The sequence below is a fragment of the Gadus macrocephalus genome, chromosome 15, assembly GCF_031168955.1.
Source record: "Gadus macrocephalus chromosome 15, ASM3116895v1".
NCBI classification, from domain to species: Eukaryota; Metazoa; Chordata; class Actinopteri; order Gadiformes; family Gadidae; genus Gadus; species Gadus macrocephalus.
This window is the reverse complement of record NC_082396.1, coordinates 19,062,432-19,088,264: the sequence shown is the minus strand read 5'-3', so window position 1 is coordinate 19,088,264 and position 25,833 is coordinate 19,062,432. Positions and strand designations below refer to the sequence as shown.

The 25,833-nt window shown below is 40.7% G+C and overlaps 2 protein-coding genes and 1 long non-coding RNA gene across 7 annotated transcripts in view; 1 reads left to right on the top strand and 2 right to left on the bottom strand.

Moving 5' to 3' along the window:
- Positions 1-14,064, bottom strand: part of srbd1 (S1 RNA binding domain 1) — a 123,768-nt gene extending 109,704 nt beyond the window's left edge. The window contains exons 1-8 of one of the 2 annotated variants that reach the window (XM_060072874.1): positions 13,949-14,064; positions 13,583-13,650; positions 12,990-13,434; positions 10,125-10,358; positions 6,367-6,533; positions 3,097-3,214; positions 2,806-2,944; positions 1,264-1,360 (exon numbers count right to left, since the gene is read on the bottom strand). In XM_060072874.1, the coding sequence (XP_059928857.1) occupies positions 1,264-1,360; positions 2,806-2,944; positions 3,097-3,214; positions 6,367-6,533; positions 10,125-10,358; positions 12,990-13,434; positions 13,583-13,650 (1,268 nt within the window). In that variant the 5' untranslated portion in view covers positions 13,949-14,064. The remainder of the gene's footprint in view (positions 1-1,263; positions 1,361-2,805; positions 2,945-3,096; positions 3,215-6,366; positions 6,534-10,124; positions 10,359-12,989; positions 13,435-13,582; positions 13,651-13,948) is intronic. The other variant, XM_060072875.1, reaches the window with a different exon arrangement.
- LOC132472981 (transmembrane protein 26-like) overlaps positions 1-25,833 on the bottom strand; it is a 277,070-nt gene that overhangs the window by 36,022 nt on the left and 215,215 nt on the right. The window lies entirely within an intron of this gene.
- LOC132473369 (uncharacterized) lies at positions 18,860-21,403 on the top strand. Of its 4 annotated transcripts, XR_009529351.1 has the most exons (7): positions 18,860-18,963; positions 19,635-19,692; positions 19,964-20,014; positions 20,093-20,136; positions 20,395-20,458; positions 20,545-20,625; positions 20,840-21,403. It is a non-coding gene; the product is annotated as an uncharacterized LOC132473369 (long non-coding RNA). The 4 variants fall into 4 exon arrangements; XR_009529354.1 differs by lacking the exon at positions 20,093-20,136; XR_009529352.1 differs by having other exon boundaries at positions 20,395-20,625.

The window sequence follows — 25,833 nt, the reverse complement described above, 5'->3', positions numbered from 1 at the left end:
GCGGTCTTATCCATTACTCATTTGGAGCAATTGGACTAGGAACAAAATAACAGATGTTACCATGTGGTATGTCTTAAAGAATCTTATTTTCATTTCGGGACTTTTTTCCTTACATAAATCTAAAAGACTAATCAAAATCACCCTTTCCAGACTACCTTCTGGTAAACGACATGGTATATGAACATATGTATTTGATATTTTGATACAACACCTAAAAAACAGTTAAAAAAATAGTGGTGAAAAGTTATTAATCAGAGTTGTTAGATCATTCAGGGCTCCCCAAGTAGAATTGATTTGCCTGAATTTGTAACGCTTCCTCCTAGGGGCGTTTTTGAGTTGCATTTACCATAGACCGGTTGCTACAGCATCGGCAGTTGTCCACCGTTTACTTCCCTGTACATCTGATGCCCTGACACTGGTGTTCTATGGGTGCTGACCGAGGCAGTGGGCAGGGCGCAGACCATTGGCATGACGCCGCTTCCCTTTCCTCTGCCATGGCTGCCTTTTGATCTGTGACCAATTCCCTTATCAGCAGTGAAATGTATGTATTTCTTGGGATTATTTGCCCTATGCACTTATTGCGAAAAACATGGGCATTTTTACCAGCAGGACTAGCATGTTGTGTTTGTTCCATCTTTCAATGAATGGCCCTTGGCCCTCTGGTCCGTAATGTCAAGCCAACTTTTGTTTCATTATGTTAGGGATTAGTTTCTGGCAGTATGTGCTGAGGAAGCCTACAGTCTTCAATCGCTTCTTTTCAGTGCACTGTACTGAGTAGGGAGATCTTTTATTAGCCTTGCATGATAAATTGCGATTGTGGTCTTTCCAGACTCCATCACTGGCAAATGGCAGTTATTTGCCAGTGCGATTGATATAACCAGTGACAAACTTAGGTTTATTTGCCAGTTATTGTATCAAGTGACTAGTTAGCATATTAGGGCAAATTAGTTTGCCAAACACAACTTTGCCCAGGGAAAGGTGTTAAGGGTGCTAAAGAGTTTATTTTGTTCTTTTCATTATTCAACGCCCCAGGTGGGTATTCTTGACTGATATATTAATATTATTAATTCAAATTATTAATAATTTTCATTCAGATTAGTCTTGGTGTAAAGGCTGGACATTGGACAATATTTCACACTATAAGATGTGAAATATTCTATAAGACAATATGATATCAATATTGCATTTTTTCCTCATATCAATGACATTGCATAGGAAATATCATATGATGATGATGATGATGTATTTGGAAGCTATTCTTACAGTGTCCTTATGTAGGCCAGGGACTCTGGATCCTTGGCAATCATATCAGCCAAGATGTGTTTCACACCTGTCGTCACCTCCTCCAATGAAGATAGACCTGACAGGTACAGACAGAGTAGCAGAAAATATGATTAACACAAACATACACAACAAAAGCCCTGCCCCAACCAGACTTATTTAGGTATAATCGTTTTAACTAGATGTTTAGTTCAAAAGATGACAACAGATGCTGCTACATATGCTGCCTTGCTGAAATGTTGGGCGTGAGAACTGTATTTTCCATGGACCTTTAGTGCCACCTTCAGGTACTTTAAAGACTGCAGCCAAATAGAGCCAGAAGTAGGGCTGAACGATTTATCGTTTTCTGATCGAAATCGCGATTTCAGACAACGCGATCTCGGGATCGCCAAAGACACGTTTTTTTCGGTTTTACTGTGCGTTCACGCGTCAACGTAGAGACGCGAATCGGGCGAATTAATATAATATAATTGTATAGATAATATCATGGCCAAAAGCTGAGTGAGCCTACGGATGGCCGTAGGGCTGGGAGCTCTCTTCGAGGGGTTTGTTTACCGGCGTTGCAATGGTTAACATGCGTTCAACAGCGTGGCCACTGAGTCACATGTGTAACGTAACAGCCAATCAGCGTTCAACCGTCAAACTCAGTGCAGTTCAGTCCGGGGTGAACTGCAGCATGGAGGAGAAAGTGAATGTTGCCGTTTGCGACTCCCGGAGCTCTATATAATAGTATCGTAATATAATATTTGTATATATAATATCACGGGCAAAAGCTCTGTGCACCGCCGGACGGCCGTAGCGCGGGGAGCTCTCATAGGGATTGGGCTTCTCGGGGTTTGTTTACCGGAGTTGCTATGTTTCCGGTCTTAATAATAATAATAATACATTTAATTTAGAGGCGCCTTTCAAGACACCCAAGGTCACCTACCCAATGGTCTTGTGTGTTCCAACGGTTTATTAGGTAGGCCTATCTAATAAATCTCTGTCTATTCAATACTCATTACAATATTATGAATAGACTGCGTTGGGTTCTCTGACGTCTCTCTCTTTGTTGTTATACTCTAATGCACAAATTAACTAAAAGAGCCATCTTTGACTGTCTTAAAAAGTAGTAGTACTTTCCTAAGTTAAGACAGTCAAAGATGGCTCTTTTAGTTCATTTGTAACAACTGCAATTGGTCAAGGACTTTAGTTTACATTTATGTTTCTTAATAAATACATTTAAAATAAATTCTTAACTTTAGTTTTCATTCTTACATTAGAGTAATGGCATGTAATGTTTTAATGGTATGATTTCATGTTTGTAAATATTACTGTACATAATGAATATTGCACTGAAGCTTGATTTGAAGAAAATCGTGAAGAAAATCGAAATCGCAATATCTGCCAGAAAAATCGCAATGCAATCTTTTCCTGAAATCGTTCAGCCCTACAGAAGCAAAGCAACATTTGGAGAATTATTGTTAAGGAGGGTAAATGTCCTGCACATGTGTGCGTTTGTGTGTGTCAGTCAATGTCTCCTACCCTCACTGCCAGGCTTGACCCAAGACTGGATAACCAGGTCATTCGGCCGGTTCAACAGTATGACAGCAGCTTCCTCCAGGCCCAGGTCTCTGGCCCTCCGAGCCTTACTCAGCTTACTGCCTTTCTTATACGGCGAATACTGAAAAGATATAGGGGCAAGAGGGAGGGATGTACAGGAAACAGAAAACATGAATGTGAAAGTAAATGAACATGGGGTGAGTTTTGAGGAAAAATACATCATTACAGCTAATATGCCAAATTATGCAAGTAACAGGTGGGACTGTGTCTGACCATGTGGTCCAGCTCATCCAGCGACCTGCAGCTCCGTAGGTTGTTCTCCAGCTCTGCATTCAGGAAGCCATCCTTCCTCAGTGTCTGGATAACTGACTGAGTCTTCTTAGAGAGATGACTTTATATACATACATAGAAAAACACATTAAATAGTAAACCCATGAAGGTATTTATTGGCATATTGTCTATGAGAGTGGAGAAATGTAGGGCAAAAGCGGGCTCATACGGGAAATGAGTTTGTAAGGTCGCAAAACAAATCGACCCTTGACCTTGAGGAGAAGAAATCACTAAGCAAAAGCATCTCCAAACTTATCTTCCGGCACTTCTTGCACCTCAAAAATTATGTAATTTGCTGAAATCTTTGCGTGAAATAACCATGCCAAGACTATGTTGATACATGATAAATTCAAGGCAGGCTTGTGGGAATACCTGAATTGGTATTTCTCGTCTCTTTTACGCTGTCAAGCGGTTAAATTTTTTAATCACGATTAATATCATTATGTCATAGTTAACTCGCGTTTGTTTCCGGTGTAGCTAGATCCGGTATGGTGTTGTAGTTTTTCTAACATGACTAGTTGTTGCTATACAGCACGTTTGCCAAGCCAAAAGATCGTTAGTCACGCGATAAAATAATTAACGCCGTTAAAATTGGTTTGCGTTAACACCCTTAATAACGCGTTAAACTGACAGCACTAGAATTTAGCAAAAGCTTTTTTATCCAAAGCCTCTTACAAAGGTTCATACACACCGAAGGCAGCGTCAACCAAGCAAGGCGACAGCCAGCTCGTCGGGATCTGTTAGAATTAGGTGTCTTGCTCAGGGAAACCTCGACACTATTCTCCATGGAGACTCCACTGTTCTTAATTTATGGAGCATTCAGTGATCAAACCAAAACCGCACTGATTATAAAACTTCATCGGACTTGAAATAAACGTACAGGTGCATCTTAATAAATTAGAATATTTGGAAAACTTAATTAATTTAAATAATCTACTTTTAAATGAAACTCATATTATGTCAGATTAGAGTTTGTTAGCATAAGGCACAACTTCTCCTTAAAAGGGAGCATCCTGCATAATACAGCTTTAGATAATAAGGTGAAGGTCATAAAGAGGTGTAGGTCATACAGGGACTTTTTGTTCATTTTTTAGTTAGTTACTTTATTTTCCTGAAATACTTATTTTAAATGTGGATTGAGGTTGAGGTAGCTAAGAATCAGAGTATTTCTTATCTTAAATGGTTGCAGTAAGAGGATCTTATTGTTTTCAAATCTTTGAGGTGTGTATGTGTTTAAATTAGTGGTGGGCATAGATTATTATTTTTAATCTAGATTAATCTAGATTAATTCCAAAATGTATCTAGATTCATCTAGATTAAAATGGCAAACGGCAAAAAATCTGTTTGTTTACCTTGAAAGCGGTCAATTATACTTGGCAATGGTGAATTATCAAATATAATTCACCGCCGGAAGCTGTGAAGTGCCCATGCAAGTGAACGGAGCATAAACAAAAATAATTGACAGCTGAACGTTGGGAAGGCCCATGCAAGTGAATGGAGCAGTCTACAGCATTGAGAAGAGCCGTGTAATAATCCATAATAATGTAAGGTTTCGAAGATAAATATTTGAAAGTTGTAGAATAAATTAATATAATTTATATTGGAGTTAATTTGCTAGAAATGTATTTAAAATGTTTAGTCAGTTAATCATTTACATATTTATGTTACACAATTATTACTGACATATTTACATGTTCACATTAACAGTCAGGATATTCTGTTGAATCTGCCTCTCTGATTCCTTCACGTTTACCTCAGTCTAAATTCTAGTTTCTGATTGGTTAGTTCAGTCACGTGATGGGTCCGAACAAGGAAGTGTTGTGGTTGTGAGTTGAAAAGTAAAGCAAGGTACTTCTTGAGAAAGTCATCCGACCGTCTCTCTGCTGTTTCTTCTCATAAAGAGTGATCCACCAACACATATCGAACCCTCACGTCACAATAATTCCACTCGAGTTTTGTTTTTTACAAGTGGTGGGTACAAAATGATTCTTGACGAAAACTGGTGGGGGCGCGTCCAGCGTAAGTGAAGCCTATGCCCAGCTCCCAACCAAACTTTGAAAATAGATTAATGGCGATATTTTTTTTATCGCCCGATAAAAATTTCGCGTTAACGCCGATATCGGCCCACCACTAGTTTAAATAAATATCATTGTACGGAACTCATGAATCTTTGAATCTTCACTTGTCCTTTACCAGTGCCTTAATATATAGCCTACAGTATGACAGTGACGATAATAATTTTGAAGCTCGTACATACCCTTCTGTAGCCATCTATTTCATATTGTGCACACATTTAAAAAAAAAAAAGAGTATTGGGAGGTGGGGGCCTGTGGTAAAGCTCTAGGTCTAGCAATGCCCCTGGGAGAGGCACAGAATCCAATAATCCAATTTCCAGCAGGACTGGCACCTCCCCAAAATGTCTAAAGTACCCATACCTGGTTTAATGACCATAGGATTACAGTGCTTTATTGGCCAGAAAACTCGCTTGATCTGGACTGAATGTTTTGTCAGGAGACATGAGACTCAACAATGCAGACGAGCTGAAGGCTGCTATCGCAGCAACCTGGACTTCCATAACACTTCCATGCTTCAATGTACCAAAAATATTTTAACTTATTTGGGTGTAATGAATCTATATGTGTTAGGGTAACTTAATTAGCATTTTTAATTAAGTTATAGAAATTAATGAACTTTTTAACAATATTGTAATTGAGATGCACCTGCATTTTTAGAGGCATTTGAAAGTTGACCAGCACTTATCGGTTACAAACTGATGCTTTGCTGTGTCTCCTTTACACTTTACCTAAGACGACACGATTAGGTTTATTCTATTGCTCTGAATCCAGGTACCAACTTTGAAGATGTTGTTTTGGATATAAAACATTCAGAGACAGAATCATATATTCTTGGCCATGTTTATCCGGTAATTATTTAAAATTTGTAAAGAATCAGTGGTACAACATTTTCATACACATCCAATCAAATGTTTAAATCAAATGTTTAAATCAAAGGTTCTTAGGCTGGTAAGTACTGCCATCTAGCGGCCAACAATATTATTATTATAATTGTTGAATTGATAAAGCACTTTTCAAGACACCCAAAGTGCTTTGTATCATACAACATTTAGAACCGTTATTGTTTTCACTTTAAAACGTGTATCCGTGCCCTCTTTCTCCCCGACACACACACTCATCAAATCGGAGGCCCACCTACCATATCTCCTCGTACACCAGCTGCACATCGCGGACAGCGTCAGCATCCATGTGGTTGATCATGTCCTTTCTGTAGCGCACCATGAAAGGCACCGTGTTCTCCTCCCGCAGGAGTTTCACTATGTTCACACACACCCAGCGCTCCACCACAGTCATCGTGGACAAGAGCTAGAGGAAAGGAGACACAGGAGACAGCAACATACCACCATGGCTTAAGTCGCCAGCAGGTAATATGCATTCATCCTTCCACCATATACATCCCTTCAAAATATTATTAACACAGTGAGACGTGCTGAATCTGTGTTCTGATCTGCCTTCCTATTACTGCAACAATCTTTCTTGAATAATTTTTGCAAAAGTGTAGCTAACAGAACAATTGATTTTCAGGTTTGAAGAGTTTTAAACATGTTACTAAGTCTAGTATGATCTTAAACTTAACCTTAAACAAACTGGAAAACTAATTTGACACCATCACTAAAACAATAGCATAATGTAAGAAAACAGGTTTAAAATCCTCTTGGCCAACCAGTTTAGTACTAGATAGTGCTGTGCCAATAATCGTCTGACTGAGATATTGTGAAATTTAAATTGAACACTATTTTAATAGCCTTTTTTTTTATGAACATACTCTTCTTATTTCAAATCGTTCCAAAAAGCTGCCTGCATGCATACATATCAATGACAAACCTTTCCAAAATCGGCTGTAACTCTAACCCTGCGTTCACACCAAAAGATGCAAAAAGTTGACGCGCGTCACGATCCCATTCATAGTGAATGTAGAGACGCGTTGCTGCTTTGCTGCCGCAGCATTTGCTGCCGAGAAAACCGGCAGCAAAATTTGATTTGCGGCGCGTCAAAATCTGATTTGCAGCGCGGCATGCCCGTGCCCGCTGCCGGGCACGGGCGGCGGGCGTGTTCACGAATTTTGCGGCGCGTCAAATGCTGCTCGAGTTGAAATATTTAAACTTTTCGGCAGCAAACGCGTGATGACAGCCAATCAGCGTTCAACAGCGTTGCCACTGAGGCATTGCCACTGAGTGACATGCCGTAACAGCCAATCAGGGTTACTCCCTTGGAGTGACCTAGAGTTCACTACCTGATCCAGATCAAAGCACTAAAATGGAGGAGAAGATAATAATTGCAGTCTCCGCATACCCGGTGATCTTCAACACCACCGTGGCCAGTTATAAGTGTCCAATACATATATATATACAAGTATAAATGTCCAACCGAGAGATCCTAGCACCGATCCTAGCTAGCAGGTCATCAAACTGGGCTGGAGTCAACCTCAAATAGCGCTGGAAGCGGTCGTCATCCAGACGGAGCTCCTGCAGAAGACGGTGAAATTCACCGAGCTCTGTACGGCTCCGAATGGTCTCATGAACCCATAAACGACGGGCATTCCAACGTCTCTCCCTCTTCCACAACAGGTAAAGACATGCAATGCTCGTAATGTCGGCCATGGTTGTGAATGAAAACTTTTGCGGCGCCGCAAAACTTCGGCGTTCGGGCAGCAAATGCATCTTTTGGTGTGAACGCAGGGTAAGAAACGCAAATTAACATGAATCATGCCGCACACTAGGGCTGTACGGAATGGATTAAAAAGGCTATCACGGTATGATTTGAGGCATAGACGTAACGGAATTAGATCACGGTATGTTCATTTCATCATCTAATTTCGATATAAATGCTTCTGAAGGGGTAAAATATTGGTTAGGGAGCAAAACTGCATGAAAAAAAAATCTAAACCTCTTCTCAAGTTACTGAAAAACACTCATGTTTGATAGTATTGATTTCTTCTCCACTTGCTCGCGGACCTTGCCATATAGTTTTGGCATGTCAATTTGGTTGAAGTGTGTGCAGGCAGGTAATGCGTACCTTGGATTCAGTGTTTTGACAATCTCTTAAAGCCTTTTCTATCGACATTTGGAAAAGGAACCATGTCCTTAGACAAGTAAACATTGACGTGTTTGTTATCTCGTTCAACCACTGGCTTTTTTTGACGCAAGAACTGGCTTTGGAAAATGCCTGCGGAAGCGATGTCTGAGATGCAGAGACAGCTTCAAGCTACCAGCGTCCGTCTCGTACGGTGTGGAACGAGAGTTTGTGAAGGGATTACTGCACAAGCACGCAGGCGCGCTTGCTATAGCATACTGCCTGAGAAGGCAGTATCATTGTCAAATCTGTCCCTGGGAAAAGTAGCGTTGCGCCGAATTGAATAAAGGAACTACGTTTCGTTACCATATTTTCAGTAGTTGCGCGTTACTTTACTTTTTACATGAAAAAGTAGTTACGTTACTGCATTAATGCGTTACTTACAACACCGTCTACTGGTAACAACGGTCTCAGAGGAACGTCAAAATCCATACCGTAGCGCAAATTCACACCGGTGTACTTTCTATACCGTTTATACCGTACACCCCTGCCACACACTCGTCACACCCAGGACAATAACTCTCTCTTGAATATACATTTCTAGTAATCTAGATTAATTCTTCAATGTCAGTGTGTCACGTTGCTTTTCAAGAAGGGCATGCATTGGATTTGTCCTACTTGTGTGTTGAAAATGCATGCATGTATATAATAACCAGACCTGCAAACTCCTCAGAGTTAAAAAGGGGGGTTCGAGATATACGGCTACTCGAATTCTAAACTACCCTGGCCGGGATTTAGCGTCAAAAATTCATTACGGAGGTTGTAGCACACAATACAATGGAAAGATTTCAAATGACAGACTTGGATGCAAAATGTAGCCCTTTATTGTACAGAAATTTGCCATTGGTGTATTAGCTTAGGACAACACACTTGCCAGATTATTTAGCCCTAAATAGCCATATGTTGTTAGAAATTAATAACTTTATTCAAGGTCTACGTCGTGCAGTACTCGGCGTTGACTCGGCCCTAAAAATACCATATCATTGATAATTATATCACATCAAAAAAGCGGTGGCTAACGTTAAGCAAACAAATAGCTGTTGTGTTTGCTCCAAAAAGCTTGACTTACCTCGAATTTAACATAAGATGGTTCCTTCAAATTTGGGCTGTACGGTATGGACTAAAATTATATCACGGTATCATTTGAGGTATAGACGGTAACGGTATTATATCAAGGTATGTTAATATTATCTTCTAATTTCGATATAAATGCTTTTTTCTGAAGGGGTAAAATACTGGTTAGGCAGCAAAACTGCATAAAAAAAATTAAAATCTTTTTTCAAGTTACTTCAATCTCTGAAAAACACTAATGTTTAATAGTATGGATTTGTTTCTCCACTTGCTTGCGCACCTTGCCGTATAGTTTTGGCATCTCAATCCGCCAAACTCAATTTGGCGGAAGTGTGTGCGGGCAGGTAACGCTTACCTGGGATCAAGTTTTTTTTTTAACTTCTGCGTGAAACTGTAGTATCTTGGGAAATGTGTTGTTTAGCTGAGTCATGGGTGCCACGTGTGACTTTAAAGCTTTTCTCCCAAAATTCTCAGTGCGTGGAGCCCCTTCGCACTGTCTCTCACCAAAGCGGGAGTTGACAGAGAGCCCATGCGTGAAATATGCTGGACAACAGTCAGCATTTAAGCCTATTTTCACAAAGAGACCAAAACCCAGCGGCAAAACTGTAGATGTTGTCCTTTGAAGAAAAATTTAAAAATAAAGGTTTTGGTAATGTCGTTTCAAAACCCCTGGCCATATGCAACATTCAGTTTTCATGGAGAGCTCTGATACATATAATAGATTATAGTGTGTGTGTGCATGCGTGTATGTACCTCTATCAGGTCCCAGTTCATGTTGAGTTCATTCCTCAAAGCCCGTGCGGCAGGTGACGACAAGGCACTGGGCTGTCCATCAGGGGCGCCACTGGTCTTCTGTCTCTTAACGTAAGACTCATCAAAGGTAAAGTCTTCATTCTCCTCCTTCTTTCCTGCCATGCCTGTCCCAGACAGCGCCTCGTCCACCCAGCCCCCTGAGAGAGGGCCGTCAGCCACAGTGAAGGACTGCCTCTGTCAGGTCACACAAAAGAAGAGATGCAAAGGAGTTAACATTTTATCATCTGAGAGGGTTGAAAATAGAGGGAAAACCATTTAAGTGAATAACTTTACATTATACAGTGTTTCCCATACATAGACCATTGTGTGGCCGGCGCCACAGAATCAACATCGAGCGCTACGAATTGATTCCGTCTTTTTTTTTTTTTTTTTTTATCTTTTTTTTTTTTTAATAACGCGATTTGGAAATCTAAAAATCGTTCCGATTCGATTAGATTCCGATTATGAGGTCAACGATTCGATTCTGACGCGATTATCGATGCAACTCGATGCATCAATAATCAACAATTTTTTTTATGCACATTTCCATGCGTGATTTTCAAAAATATATATATTTATATCTGGGTTTGCTACTCAGAGTTTGCTAATCACTTCCTACTTTTGTGATGATCATTAAAGACATCAACAGATGAATTAAATTATCTAATATTTCATAAGAGAGAAAGCTTATGTCACAAATATGACTTTCTATGAACAATGCAATAATCAATGCAGCTTGCATTATAACACAATATGGAAGCATGCAAAAAATCGGTTTCAGTTTTATTTTATTTCTAATCTTTCTTTTCTATGTCATTAAAGGAAAAGCTGCTCTTGAATTAGAAGGAGTTCTTGTGTCTGGCTGTGAGTTTGCACGCATGCTATGCGTAGCCTGAATCACAATCGTGTCAAGACAAATCAAATTGGACAATAAGGATGAAGATAAATTCAATGATTTTAAAATTACAAAAATTATCCCTCTCTGGCGAACAGAATGTTGCAGCAGGCAAAAAAAAAATCGTTCTTTTTTTTTTTATCCAGATTATTCATTTATCTGCATCGAGACAGAATCGTTCTAGCGAGAATCACGATGCATCGAAGAATCGATTATTTTTCCCACCCCTAATATTTACCTTTGTTTTTAGCTACAGGATATGCTTGCAGTACAAAATAACAATGGCGGATAGCGTTGTACATAGTAAAAAAAATACAGTGGAAGAAAAAAAGCAAATATGATTTTCAGCCATAGTTGCGAAAGATACAGATGTGGCGTCTGTAATATCACCCACTGGTTAACACAAAACTGTTATGAAGCCTTATATTTCATGTTACTGGTGCCGCCATGATATCACAAATTTCAGAACTAATTTGCACTAGGGCCGACAACAAGTCGGTTGGTCGTTATGCTCTTTTCCGACCAAACCTTCACTGCTCTGACTATTTTAGGTGTTATAATTGTACAAATATAAACAATATAGATATAAACAATATAGATATGTATATAGATATGTTAGAAATAATATTATAAATAAAACTATATTTGGTATTTTACTCAACAAAAAAAGTTGAGTAAACATTAGCACATTAACCCATTACACAACATTGACTGGGCTCCAAACTAATGGGCATCGTCGTCAGTGTCGCCTTTTGTTTATTTATAATTTTTATATATTATTTATATCCTCGATATCATGATAATAGATGATAGAATATTTAGTCTACTATCGCAAAGCCCTACCGGAAACCAGTGAACTGATTTATTAGTTAGTCGAATAAAGAGTTATATTGTTTTATGCGTCATCCTTCTAAACATTAGATTTATATATTGTTAGCTGAACTATCCTTTCTAGCATATTGTTTGTCCCTCTTGTTATTTATTATTATTTATTTCATTATCGTTATTATTATATTCATCACATTATAAATCACATTTTTATTTCCTAATATATATATTTCCTGCAGGAAGTGCGGTGAGTACAGTAGTGTAAAATTATCTTTAATATGTTCGAAAGTGTATGTTAAGAAATAGTATTAGGTATTAGTAGTGGAAGTAGAAGTATGATATAAATTAGTATTGGTATGATAACTTATAAGTAGTAGTTTAAGTATGATAAGTAGTGAAAGTAGAACAAGTACGATACATAATACTAGTATTGGTATGATGACTTATTAGTAGTAATATTGGTATGATAAGTAGAGGAAGTACTAGTATTATAGTAAGAAGAATTGACATTACTTATAAATAGTCGCATTAGTATGTGAAGTAGTATTGGTATGATAAATATATAAATAATTAGTAAGAATATGTTTATAGGAGTATAGTTATAACTTATAATCAGTCGTATTAGCATGGCCGGAAAATATATCGTTTTTAAGTAGATAAAATTTAGCTTCTTGTCATGTTTGACGAACCTAGCCTCAACCCGTGAGTCTCTGTCTGTCTGTCTCTCTGTCTGTAACATAAAAAGTTTGTGCCAGTTCTAGTGCTACTCCTTTGTACAGTTAAAAATAAATAATATTCTTGTAAGGAATAAATTAGCCTCCTGCGTGAACTGGATAGGCAGGCATTAATGCCTTTCATCGATAGGCATTAATATCGATCAATGCGGTTAGATAATAAGCGAGCAACCGAAACATGCTGAACAGGAGAAAGTGGCGGAATAATACAAATAACAACTAGACATATCACCGCATGTGCATTTTCTGAGAAAAATGTGTGTGGTTGCATTCAGTTAAAAGGTAACATTGACACTGAGACCTTCGAAATGGTGGAAGTCGCCTACTTCAAGTCCCCTGCCCAAGCTTTATTATCTTGATCATGCTCACCTCCATCTTCATGGTGACACTGGGCTTTCCTCCCTCTGAGTAACTATTGGGTTGGTCCGACTGTCCGCCTCCATCCCTGCCCCCCTGCTTCTCTGCCTCTGCCACCGGGTCCTCATGCTTCCTCTTTCTGCCAGGCCCCATGGTAGATGTTGAGGCCTTGATGGTTCTGGGCACACAAGCTTTCTGCTTTGAGGGTGTCTTGGCTGGGGCCCGGGGCTTCGGTTCTTTGGGGGCTTTAGGAGCCCTTGGTTCTTTGGGGGCTTTAGGAGCCCTTGGTTCTTTGGGGGCTTTAGGAGCCCTGGGTTCCTTGGGCTTAGCAGTTCTCTTGGCAGCAGTTTTCTTCTTCCCCGACACAGGGTCTATGGTGGTCTCACTAGATACCTTGGGCTCCGGAGGTCGCCATTCATCAAGGTCCTCCTCACTACTCATTGACTGGGAGAACGACCTGGGTACAAAAGAGAAGAGCACCTTGGTTAACACAACATGTCCATTAAAACTCTCACTGGACTCGAGCTGTGCTACATCACAACAAAAGCATGAAGTAAAGTGTAAATCATTTTTTAAATAGATATTGTATGTAAGTGAAAACTCACAGGTCATTGTCCGACTCCGTGTATTTGACCTCCTTTCGTAACCTCCCGGTACGAGTCGTCTGCGTCATCTATGTAGAACAAAATAAATATGAAAATGACGCTCGTGTATTAGCGAAGAGTACAGAGAATTAGGCTGGATAATTCTGTCTAGTTATGACATTGACGTTTAACATAAAACGGCAGGTCATCATTGGTCGTGTTAGTTGGTTAGTTGGTCTTTCATCAACCTCCTTGTTTTTACATTCTGCTTTTAAATTTGGCGCTTCTAACAAACGTTACCCAACTTGCACCGCAGTCAAGTATCGGCTGCAGTTGTAAACGAAGTAGAATTAAAGTACGCAGATAATACGATGAAATGAGTGGCACCTTATTAGCGTTGACACTTCCTATTTCTCAGTAAAGTGTAAATATTAAGGATGCTAGACAGCTCGTTGGATGTTTGTTTTGCTACTGCGCATGCGCAAGACGTCTCTCCTTCCTGCTTCACAGGGCTCGACGTAAACCGGCTTAAAGAGAAACACACTCATTATCTCCTGTCTCTACTCTGTCATACAGTTCCCTTGTGTGAAAAGAAAGACAGAATAAAAATGTTGATGATACATTGTTGTGTGTATGCATCGGTCAAAGTTCCCGATCCTTCCTTTTCATCTTAGACATTTTAATTCAAAGCCATAATGTCTGATCTTTCGGCTCCCAAACGGCTTTGACCACTTATACCTTTTATAATTCAGCCGAATGTAGCCCGTTTTTACTTATTATTCGTATGTGTTGGCCTATATCACTTAAAATATTCAATACGTCCTATTAGTATTCAAAAGTAAAAAAATACATTTTCTATAAAAAAAATTATATCCATTTATAATTTATGATAATCAGAACAGAATGTAAATATTGTATTATATCATATATTATGTCAAGTTCTTACTTTATTCTTACTTTTATTTATTGTATTTTATTTATAATTTTCTATTTTATAATCTTATCTTCTATGCTTGTAATTTCTATTTGCACAGAGCACCTGGAACGAAACATTTCCCCCCCGGGGATCAATACAGTTTTCAGATTCTGACATCAATAAATTGCTGTAGCCAATTGTTTTCATTGCACATGTGTGTGTGTTTGTGCGTGTGTGCGGCCCCTCGCTGCTTGCTTAACTGAACGTCACACCAAGAGCGTTTTGAAGTCTTTTTAACAGCGATAAACGCGCATTCACTTTCTAGACATGCGCGATAAAGCGATAGCTTTGCTGTAAAGCTGTAAATGAGAGTTGAAAACAGCTCAACTCAATGCAAATTAGCTAGTAGCGTTACGGCTGTAAATGACCGCCAGCCAATTGGAAGAGTAGGGTCCGACTGCGTCCTGCAAGACGGGGGCGTGTATTTTGAGGAGGCGTGTCTTGTAAGGAGGGCGTGTATTTAGTCGGCCCTGATTGGTCTGATTCACGACGGCGTCTGGCGTCACACATAGCCTTCCCTATCGTATGCATAAGTATTGTCTGTAAACAATACAAGTGGAATAGAGTGGCGAAGTCACGCCCCTTCCGGTAGGGCTCATGGGACCTATGAGATCGAAAAATATGAATGGGTGTCAATGGAGAGAAAATAAATATTTTCTGGTCCCAGTCTTTATATGCCCTGGATTACACATATGTTGTTTGTGGATTTAAATGATAATTTTTCATGCAAAGAGTTCGACCGTTTATTGTGCAATTGTTCAGATAAAGGCTGTAGAGAAAACACAACGAGAAAGACTACACGGCTCGTATGTGACGTCACGCTCCCTGCGACTGGCGTGGAGAAGACCGACAATCTTCCCATCGGCATAACTGAAACTCTGCACGTGCCCCGATTTATAATGGTTTTCACCTCTTTCGATGCTTTTATCCTCCCCTTGGAAAAAGCGGTGAAGTGGGGCAGAGAGATCGCCATCTCTGTGCCGAGTTCCAAGGGCGGGTGTGGTGACGCATATCATATGCGTCGAGAGCAGCGAAGAGCTGTAGTTCACAAAGCGGCCTCACATAAAACCTAAAATTATCAAACTTCTTCACGAACATTTTTAGTTTTCTTTGCATGAAAAATTATCATTTAAATCCACAAACAACATATGTGTAATCCAGGGCATATAAAGACTGGGACCAGAAAATATTTATTTTCTCTCCATTGACACCCATTCATATTTTTCGATCTCATAGGTCCCATGAGCCCTACCGGAAGGGGCGTGACTTCGCCACTCTATAGGGGCGAAAATGTAGAGAGGGGTCTGGCTGCAGACATCCACCCACACGCTCCAGACATCCACCCACACGCACTTCCGCTGCAGACAGAAACATCCACCCACACGCCGGAAATTGCGTGCTGGTGGATGTCTGGAGCGCGAGTTGCACATTATTCAACAGCGCCCTCTCGGGTCACACTTTTCGGTTGGTCGCAGAATTCGGTGTAACAACGGGACTCACTGCACGCCACGAAGATGTGACGTTCGGCTCAGCTGCACTTGGAGGTTATGGTAGGTGACTATTCAAAACACAGCGATACAATTATAAATGCACGAGACTTGCATTTCTTTACCGATCTATTAGTTTCATTAAGTTTAGATTTTTTCATCAAACAAATAACAGAACGTTACACCAATATGAAGCATTTGTTGTTTTATTCCACACTGACGGTGGCAAACGCTATAGCTAGGTGTCATTTTTGCAAGATAGGCAAATGTTTTTTGTAAACGTTGTGTAGCCTATAGTCGGTCTTATTAAACGATTTTAGAGATTTGTAGATGTGTTGGGAGCATAAACGATTTTAAGATTTGGACTTTTGACAGTCATCTGTAGTCCAAAACAGAGTTAAGTTGTAATAAAATAATTACCACGAATTGAATTGACGCAGCTCCGCTTTAACTAGAGTTGCACCTATCAGCTGTTCATCTCCGCAGCGGTGGCTGAGAAGTGTGATATCATTCAATAGACAAAATCGATCGTTCAATATTCGATCTGCCTGTTTAGTTCATACAATCTGTTTATAACTAAGAGATCATAGCACTTAGTTCAGTTAAAAGGGGTAAAAGAGATGAAAAATGTAATAAAACAGATCAAAGTTAATGAATTACTGTTATGTAATAGCCTACTATCCTGTCTCAGATTCTAAATGTTCAATGTCCCCCAGTCAATAGGGTGCTGGGGCTCAGACAGTTCATAAAACATATAATGACAGAGAGAAACAGATGTAAAGTACAGTATGAGGTAGAAATATATCTCATCATTACTTATATGCCAATAATAGTTAAAGTTGATGCTCTGAAGGAACAATAATTGCTGCACACCCCTAATAAATGTTAAGTTTTTCTATTTCAGCCTTTTTCGTCTAGACTACAACCACTACTGAATTACCGGCCTTTAAATAGTTTGCTGTGCTGTGAGAATTTATCGTCTTTGATCTTAATTTTTTCTACAATTACAACATCAATTGTATAAAAAAAATTCTGTCTTTTGTAGATGCATCACTCGATTTTTAGGGATGATTCAAAGCCAGAAGTCAAACGCTGCACAACTTGCTGCACACTTTTCCACTGCCCCCTATGCCCAACTTTTAAACCAACCGTAAACACGAAGCTTCAGTGCCACCTGGAATCCCACATAAAACATTCCATTACATTTAAAGGTGATATATGTATGTGTGTAGAAAGAATATAAGAATGTATGTGTATATGTCTGTAGACAATATTTATGAATGTTTGTCTGCTTACTTTTATAAGTCACTGACTTATTTTCCTCTATCTTTTGCCTGCATTGATCTTAGACACAAAGATCAATGATAATTTCCCTGAATCTTCCACCATTCAGTCATGACAATAATCTTTTGTAAAGAATGTGCCATCCTCCTAGGTGTGATGGTCTTTCATTATTTTAAGTATTTAAAGAGGACAAAATTATTCTGGTGTTCAACTCACTCAGTGTTCAACAGTTTCAGGTCCTCCTCTCTGTAGACAGACTTACCCCCTCCAGTTATGTTTCCCACCACAGTGCCGTTGTTGTCTAATTTGATGTGTTATTATCTGGATGGGCTTGTCTGCAGTCCGGGGTGTAGAACCTTACAGTTCCAAGTCTTAGTTTAAGTAACTAACTGGTTGCAAAAATAATATAATTGAATATAAAATGATTCCAACTTGGTGGCATTTCATTTTCCATTAAACAGGGGCCACTTGACAACATTGTGGCTGGAGTTTCCTGCCTGCGTCAGAATGCAGGTTTGCTCAGGGGGAAGGTGGTCGAGCCCGCATTTCCGAATATGGACGCAAAAGAACAGCAGGAGCTCCTGGAAAGGATACGTTCTTCAACTGATGAAGAAGAAAAGTATCCCCTGCTCTTCACATTTGATTTTCAGGAAGACATGGCAGCTGAGGAAGATCTTCGGGTCAACGCCATGTTTCTGGGTCGCTGGGAGGACAGCCAGTGACATTGCTGTGTGTGTGTGTGTGTGTGTGTGTGTGTGTGTGTGTGTGTGTGTGTGTGTGTGTGTGTGTGTGTGTGTGTGTGTGTGTGTGTGTGTGTGTGTGTGTGTGTGTGTGTGTGTGTGTGTGTGTGTGTGTGTGTGTTGAGGTTCTGAGTTCAGTTATCTGTTGAGTGTTCTTAATAAAGTTTTATAACGTTTACAATGTATAGATTTTTTGTATGACTTTACTTATTCACTTTGGTAACACACAGAGCTAAGTTAAAACACAGACTTGAGTTTGTCGTATTTAAATATGGGCAAATAAGGTGATCCAGCAGCACAAGGTAAGACAATATTATAGACAATTAGAGCCAGATATTAAATGAATGATGGTTCAGCGTAAGAATTTAGGAATGCAAAAGTGCTAATAACATATGATAAATTATGTTGGAATGCAGTCGAACCTTATGATATTAAGACAACAGAATGTAACATAGCTAGACCTAATATAAATATGTCAGAAAAGGTGAAGCTAAAGGGGAATTGTTCTAACTATTCCTGTCCACTCATTATTAGTATTTAAAGGTCACATGACATGCTATTTTATGTATTCTTTAATATAGGTATTAGTGGGCAACTAACACAGTATTCAAAGACGTTCCCTAAATTCAGCCGTGGTGCAGAGTTACAGCCACTCCGAGCCAGTCGCACATTGAGCTTCCCCCAAATGGAGAAGGGTCCAGCTGCAGGCTTGGGCGTTCCCGTCATGACACAAAAACGCCCATCGGGCGTTCCCGTCATGACACAAAAACGCCCATCAGGCGTTCCTGTAGCGTTTCAATCAATCAAGAAGAGGTGAGTGAGTTTCGCAAGGTATGCTACCCTTCCTTTTTTGGCGGTTTTACCTCGTAGTAACTTTCCAGAAAAACGAAAGGGTTATGATGAGAGATTATGTCAGTAAGTATGATATTTATTTGACAACATTGGCTGTGAAGTATTCTAATTTAAATCACTGATTTAGCTGTGGTATCGTTGTATCCGAATTCGAATACGATATAAATACTCGTGACAAGCATGGTTCGGTAGCAGCGAATGCTATGCTATCGTCCATAAACGTTGCATATACAATTCAGAAATCAGCAACGTTTAAGACGGTTTGTAGGTAGAGGGTAAAGTTTGCAGCGAAGGCTTTGCCGATTATTTTACTGTGAGGTTAACATTACCAAAGTACATTGTTAAGTTGGATGTTAAGGTGTCAGCTGGCATGGTAAGAGGCATGAAATCGCGGCCACTCTGCTTCGTTGTGGTGACACACGCATCGGATTAAACTGTGCATGTAAACGTACTAGTACGTCTAAACTAACTAGTATGTTTACATGCATGGCATATCAGAGAATTCTGTCAGTTCGGTCGCGGCGCAACGAATGAATAAAGATCGTTAGCACTCTGAAAAACAGATGACAGATGTGCCCTTAGTTACTACTTTATTACCTCGTTGATGACCAACGTTTAGGAAAACATGTACTTTTAATTCACCCTTGGGTGAAACCGAAGCGTAGTGTGTACTGAATGTGTGTTGATGATGATGCATATGAATTGCAACTTACACGTCTTCCAAACCTTTTCAGTACCCTGGCACATGCTTTGTCCAATGGACCATGGAAGGGACTTTACTTGGCTGACGAGGTAAAACGTGTGGCTGGCGCACGATTCATTGCATCTCGTAGAGTAGCATTCACTGGTAGACAGGCAGGCCTCTAGATTGTTTATTATGATTTAATGAAGTGTTCCTATGTGACGCTGATGGGCCCTGGTTGCTGCTAAATGCTTGTTGAAAGTGCATTGTGCACTTTTTGTATGTAGCTACAAAATGAGGGTGGATATCACTTTATAGTTTATAAGCATTATATACTAATAAGAATCATTGACAAATCACATTCCCCTTTTACCACCACAGGACGCACCTCACCAGTATCAGAGCAACAGCTGTGGGGTGTTTATGCTGATGGTGAGATGCATTATTTTCAGAAATGATGACTGATGACTAGTTTGTAAAACAACTAACTCATTTGTATGTTAATTTCAGTACGCAATGTATTCTACCCTCAAAAGCAATATGATTTCAGTGAGGTGAGTTCTTTCAAATCTCAATCAGATGTGTAGCATGAAATATAAGGCTTTTAATAATTTAGTCATCCTTACTGGAGGCTACAATTAACATGCATCATAGGTCATACACATTACTTTGTCTTCAGGTACTGCACTTACGGGAGGAGATGGCTACATCTTCACAATAATTTACACTGCCATAGTGCACTGCTAAACAGTACTGTAACATGGATTTGTATTAGGCTATGAAGTCATTTAAAGCATAACTTTACTTTTCAGGGGGACATGCTCTCTATCAGGAGGTGGTGGTTGGACAGCTGTTGGAGACCTTTATGCTTGAAAGGTTTATATACTGTGTCCATGTTGCTATTTACTTATTTTTGGTGCTCACGAAGATCGTAGCCAATACACTTGTCTCTCTGTCTCTAGCCCTGCAGAACTAGCTGGCTCCTTCTCACCCTCTCCATCTCCCCATCTCAGTCACACCTTCCAATCACTAAGCAGTGAAAGGTATTACATACTATGTCCATACTTTTCTATTTACGTATATTCTCTCTTGCTCTTTCTCAGACTTTTGATCGATCAGTGACTGCCTTTTTGTTTAATGGTGTGGGTAGTGTTGGTCTGGGCTTGTGTGATTGAATTGAAGGTTGATTATAATCCCTGTTTCTCTCCCTCTCTCTCGCTCTCCTTCACTCTTTTTCGGCTCTCTCGCTCTCTCTAGCCCTGCAGGACTAGCTGGCACACCAAGCTCACCCTCCATCTCCCCATCTCAGCCACACGCTCCAATCTGGCACAACAGAGGACAGGCCATTCTTACCACCCGAAGTCCTTCAGCAAATTGTACAAGAGACGCTGAGACTGGACATGGCGATGCTTGGCGTGTTCAACAGGGTTTCAAACACATTCCGAGAACTAATCAAGCCTCTCCATCCTTCCATATATATAAACGACAGTTTGGCAGGGGACATTAAGCTTAATAAAGACAATCTCATATACATAACGGTTAGAAAGATTTACAACAATGCAGGCTGTGGCAGTGGCCTTGCGCTACGCCTCAAAGGCTTCTCAAAAAAAGAAGAATTGGCCAAGCGCACCCCTGGTACTGAGGAACGTTGCATATGGCAGGTTTGTCATAAAAGATGTCTGCCTAGCATAATGTTCTTTTATTACTCCTTTTTTGTTTTATTTGGGACGTCTTTTTTTGCAATCCCTTCCATTTGTAAATGTACATACTACTGTAGTAAATGTATCTGCCCAGAAATGCTGGTATTTTATTACTCCTTTCTTTTTTGTTTTTGTGAATGCTATACGATGTATAACATACATTTGTGCCTACGATGTATGTTGTAAGGTTAATTGTTACAGAGCAATTACTGTATTTTGTCTTTATTGAAAACATTCAGTGGGAAAAGTAAGTGAACACTTGGGAGTCAAATGGCCTACTGTTTGAGCCTTCATAGTGTCTGGTAACTGGATTTGAACTGCATAATGTCCCAAGTGTTATTTTAATCTATTCATTATTTAATTTGGGCATATTCTTAAACAACTATCAAACATCGCACTTATACCTAATACGGTAATACCCTACCTATACTAACCCAGAAGATAATGAACTTGAGATCATGGAGCCTCCCTGTAATGATCGTGTTGCATCAAGTTTGATGCAAAGTGTGGGCCGAGATCCAACACATAAATGTAAGCTAACATTCTGTAGGCCTAGCTGGCTAACGTACCCGTATTACGAGATCGAAGAAGAAGGGGGCGCTAACGTCAGTTCTATGCTGCCCATACTACTAGATCGACGAAGAAGAACGGGGCGTTCCAGCCTGCGTAAACGAGAACGCCCACCACACGAGAACGCCGGGGGGGCGTTTTAGTCTGCGTGAACGAGAACGCCCACGACACGGGAACGCCCATTTGTGTCTGCAGTCGGATGATATTGCCCAAATGCGCTGTTTCGGTGGGCGTGTCAAGGAGGAGGGTGGGGGTGTGGCCCTGAGCAGCTTGCAGCCACCATACGCTCTGTTTACAGTGGATGTATCGCAATGGCGAGGCGCACACAGCCTTTAGCCGTGTTCTGTAAATATTCTAGAAAACACGGGAGTCCTGGAGCTCTATATCTAAATATTATCATATAGCCTACACAGATATCTATATCATATAATATATATTATCACGGCCAAAAGCTGTGTGAGCCGATATTATGAATCTCAAACGACCGCGTTGGGTTCTCCGACGTTCCTGGTTCTTCAACGTCCACATCAATGTGAATACACACACTGTAACGCAAGTGTTTCTTGTCGGTTCTTTGACGTGTCTTGTATTTCCACAACGAGACTGTCGTGGGGGTTATCTGAGCCATGGTTGAGAAGGAATTGGGGGAAAGGAACTTTGGTTTGACTCGCTGAAATACATGAACTGCGACATGCCGCCGGTTGCCGCGAGGCACCATCGCCCGGCAGCGGGCAGCCGGCAGCAGGCAGCGCGCGGTTCAGTCGACTTCAGGTTGATGTGAAAGTGGAAGAACCAGAGACGTCGCAGAACCCGACAAAGTCGTTTGTGATTCATAATATCGTCTGGAGGCGCACACAATTGGCCCTATCTTGCATTTATATATTGGTGGTGGTTAGTGAGGTCCCCCCTTCACTTTAGGCGTCTTTGAGTGTTATTAATTATTATTATTCTTCATGTTTAACCTCTGTTTTCCTTTTATTCCTAGTCTGTTTTACATAGTTTTGAATGATGACTATATGCTCTGTAAAGTGACCTTGGGTGTCTTGAAAGGCGCCTCTAAATTAAATGTATTATTATTATTATTATTATTATCTGGCGCAAGTGACTTAGTCACTGGCGCATGTGTCGTTGCTAGTTTACAACTGGCGCAGAGCGTTCTTTTCCCACCACCGCCACTCGCCGGTAAATTAGGGATTGATCATGCGCCCCAAGGGGCGGTTCGGCGGAAGGAGGAGGCGTGTTCTGGCGCAAACGGTATTTTGCCGTTTCTGAATACCATTGCGCTACTGACCAGGAAATACCTGGTTTAAAGCCAGTGGCGCGTTGTTCAGATGCTATTTTAAGGGCGCATGCATACATGCGCATGCGATGCATACGGATTGCTTGTGCACCTCGCGCATACACTTTGCTTCTCCCATCTACCTAGCCGCACATTCTTGGTAAATTATTTGGGAAAGAACAGCTGATGCAGCGGTAATAAGTTGTACTTTTAAATCAATGCATCTGCAAACACCGTACAGCAAACACACATTTTCTTGACAGAGACATCGTGTAGGCCTACATGCCCATAACTTTTAGGATTGATGAGTATTTGATCGTGAAAAACATTGTTTTACCGCCAGTGAGTGTTAAAAAGAATGAATGAATGCGGGCGCGCGTGTGTGCTTTGTTTAAACACACGCAAACTAAACACGTAACGCATAATACAATCAATGGCAATGTCTATTACCGCGGGGACACATGCATATTAGGATAGCATACAATACTGATAAGAAACAATGTTTATAATGTATTGCGTATATCATTAAATAGAACCACAGTTACCGTATATCATATGTTATATCATATACGTTTTCTTTGCCGAAATTTATTTGAGGGCTCAGTATTTCTGAAGTTGTGGAAGAAAACCCCTTATTCCATGTGTGAATTAGGCCATATTATTTGGCAAAAAACTGAGCCATTTGCAGTTTGAAATTCATGTGCATCTGTCTCATCGGAGACTGCAGACGCGCTGTCAAAATATCAACTTGTCCGATTCAAATGCGCTCATGGCTCTTAAAGGGGATGGGAGCTGGCACTCTCATTGATTTGTTGGACGTTACGCCCAAACCACACCTATGGGTAACTAGGCTGCTTCAGACCAACCCTTTTGACACTTGCGCCGCGACGCAAGTGTCATTTATCCGCCTGTAAAATAGCGATAGCGCCGTAGAACCGCCCACAAAGCTACTTGCGCTTTGCGCTTCCCACTTGCGTTTCAGACCGTTAAAATAGGGCCCAATATGTTATATGATATAGATATCTATGTATATGATATTATTTAGATATAGAGCTCCAGGACTGTAACGCAAGTGTTGTACACTTCCTTGTTATTTGGATAACCGTTCTGCTGTTGGTGTGATGGCGCATAACACGTCGGACTCTCGTATCTGGTATTTCTACAACGAGACTCGTATTGGGGGTTATCTCAGCCAAGGTTGAGAATGAATTGGGGGGAAGGAACTTTGGCTTTGACTCCCTCAAGAACATGAACCACGACATGGAGGAGAAAGGGATTGTTGGCGGCGAATGTCTCCCGCTTGAGCCCCGCTGAGGGACCACCGCCGGAGGCGGAGGTGCATAAGCGCTGCCCGGCAAAGATCCCTTTCTCCTCCTTGTCGTGGTTCATGTTCTTGAGGGAGTCAAAGCCAAAGTTCCTTCCCCCCAATTCATTCTCAACCTTGGCTGAGATAACCCCCAATACGAGTCTCGTTGAAGAAATAGTCAGACGCGTTATGCGCCATCACACCAACAGCAGATAGGGGCGGCGCCAAACGGTTGCTTGCCGTTGCTATAGCAACTCCAAGCAATTACTCAGAAACCCCAGAGCAACCCCTGATTTTTTGTCAAACTCAAACAACATATTTGAAATAATGCCATTTTCCGTAAAATGGTATTAAATAAATTCAACTAAACCTACTAGTTGGTGTTTAAATACAGGATTGATCGTCATCCAGTCTACTCCCGCGAGATATCCTAACAGTTCTTTTTTCATTTTGTGTTGTGAATCACACGATGTGTCTTGATATATTAATTTGTTGTAATACGGTACCTCCTTTTAGTTAAAATAATATAATTAGCATAGGCTTATATATTTATACATGACACATTTTGGATGTGGGCAATGTCTGAAGAAACGGAAGAAAATATTGTAGCCTACACAGTTCTGAATTAGCAAATAGCCGCGTTTACATGGACACATCTATGCCGCATAGATTTCTATGCGGCATAGAAAATGGTCATATCCGCCTCATTCGGAATACAATTATCTGTGCGGCATAGATTCTATGCCGCATAGAATAGGTGGTGTAGTCCGTTTTAAATAATAATAATAATAATAATAATAATAATACATTTAATTTAGAGGCGCCTTTCAAGCAACCCAGTCGCCAAGAAAAAACGTCGACGTGTACGTTTCCATGAACACTGGAGACGTACTATTACAACGTAAAAACAGCGTGTTATACCTACAGTATCCACGCGTGTCGCTGTGGAGGCGGGTTTCGGGGTTTGGGTTTCACGGCTTTCGCGGCAAATTGTGGACACGATTGTTTAGGGGGGGGGGGGGGGGAGGTAGACTGTTGTTGACCGGGGAGGGTGGGGGAGACACGTTTGTTGAGGGGGGGACGACGACACGATTGTAGGGGGGGGGGGGGGGGGGGGGGGGACACGTTAGTTGAAGGACGACGACGACGACGACACGTTTGTTGAGGGGGGGGAGACACGTTTGTAGGGGGGGGGGGCACGCTCGACAACGAGAGTTGGTTTTTATTGAACGCTCGACAACGAGAGTTGGTTTTTATTGAACGAGACTTCAACACGGAACAGCTGCACGAAACGATGGTCACGTCACTCTCGGTGACGGTGTCGACAACAATGAACACACGAACAATGTTAATAGAACAACACACAACCACATAACATCCCGAACCCATCAACCCC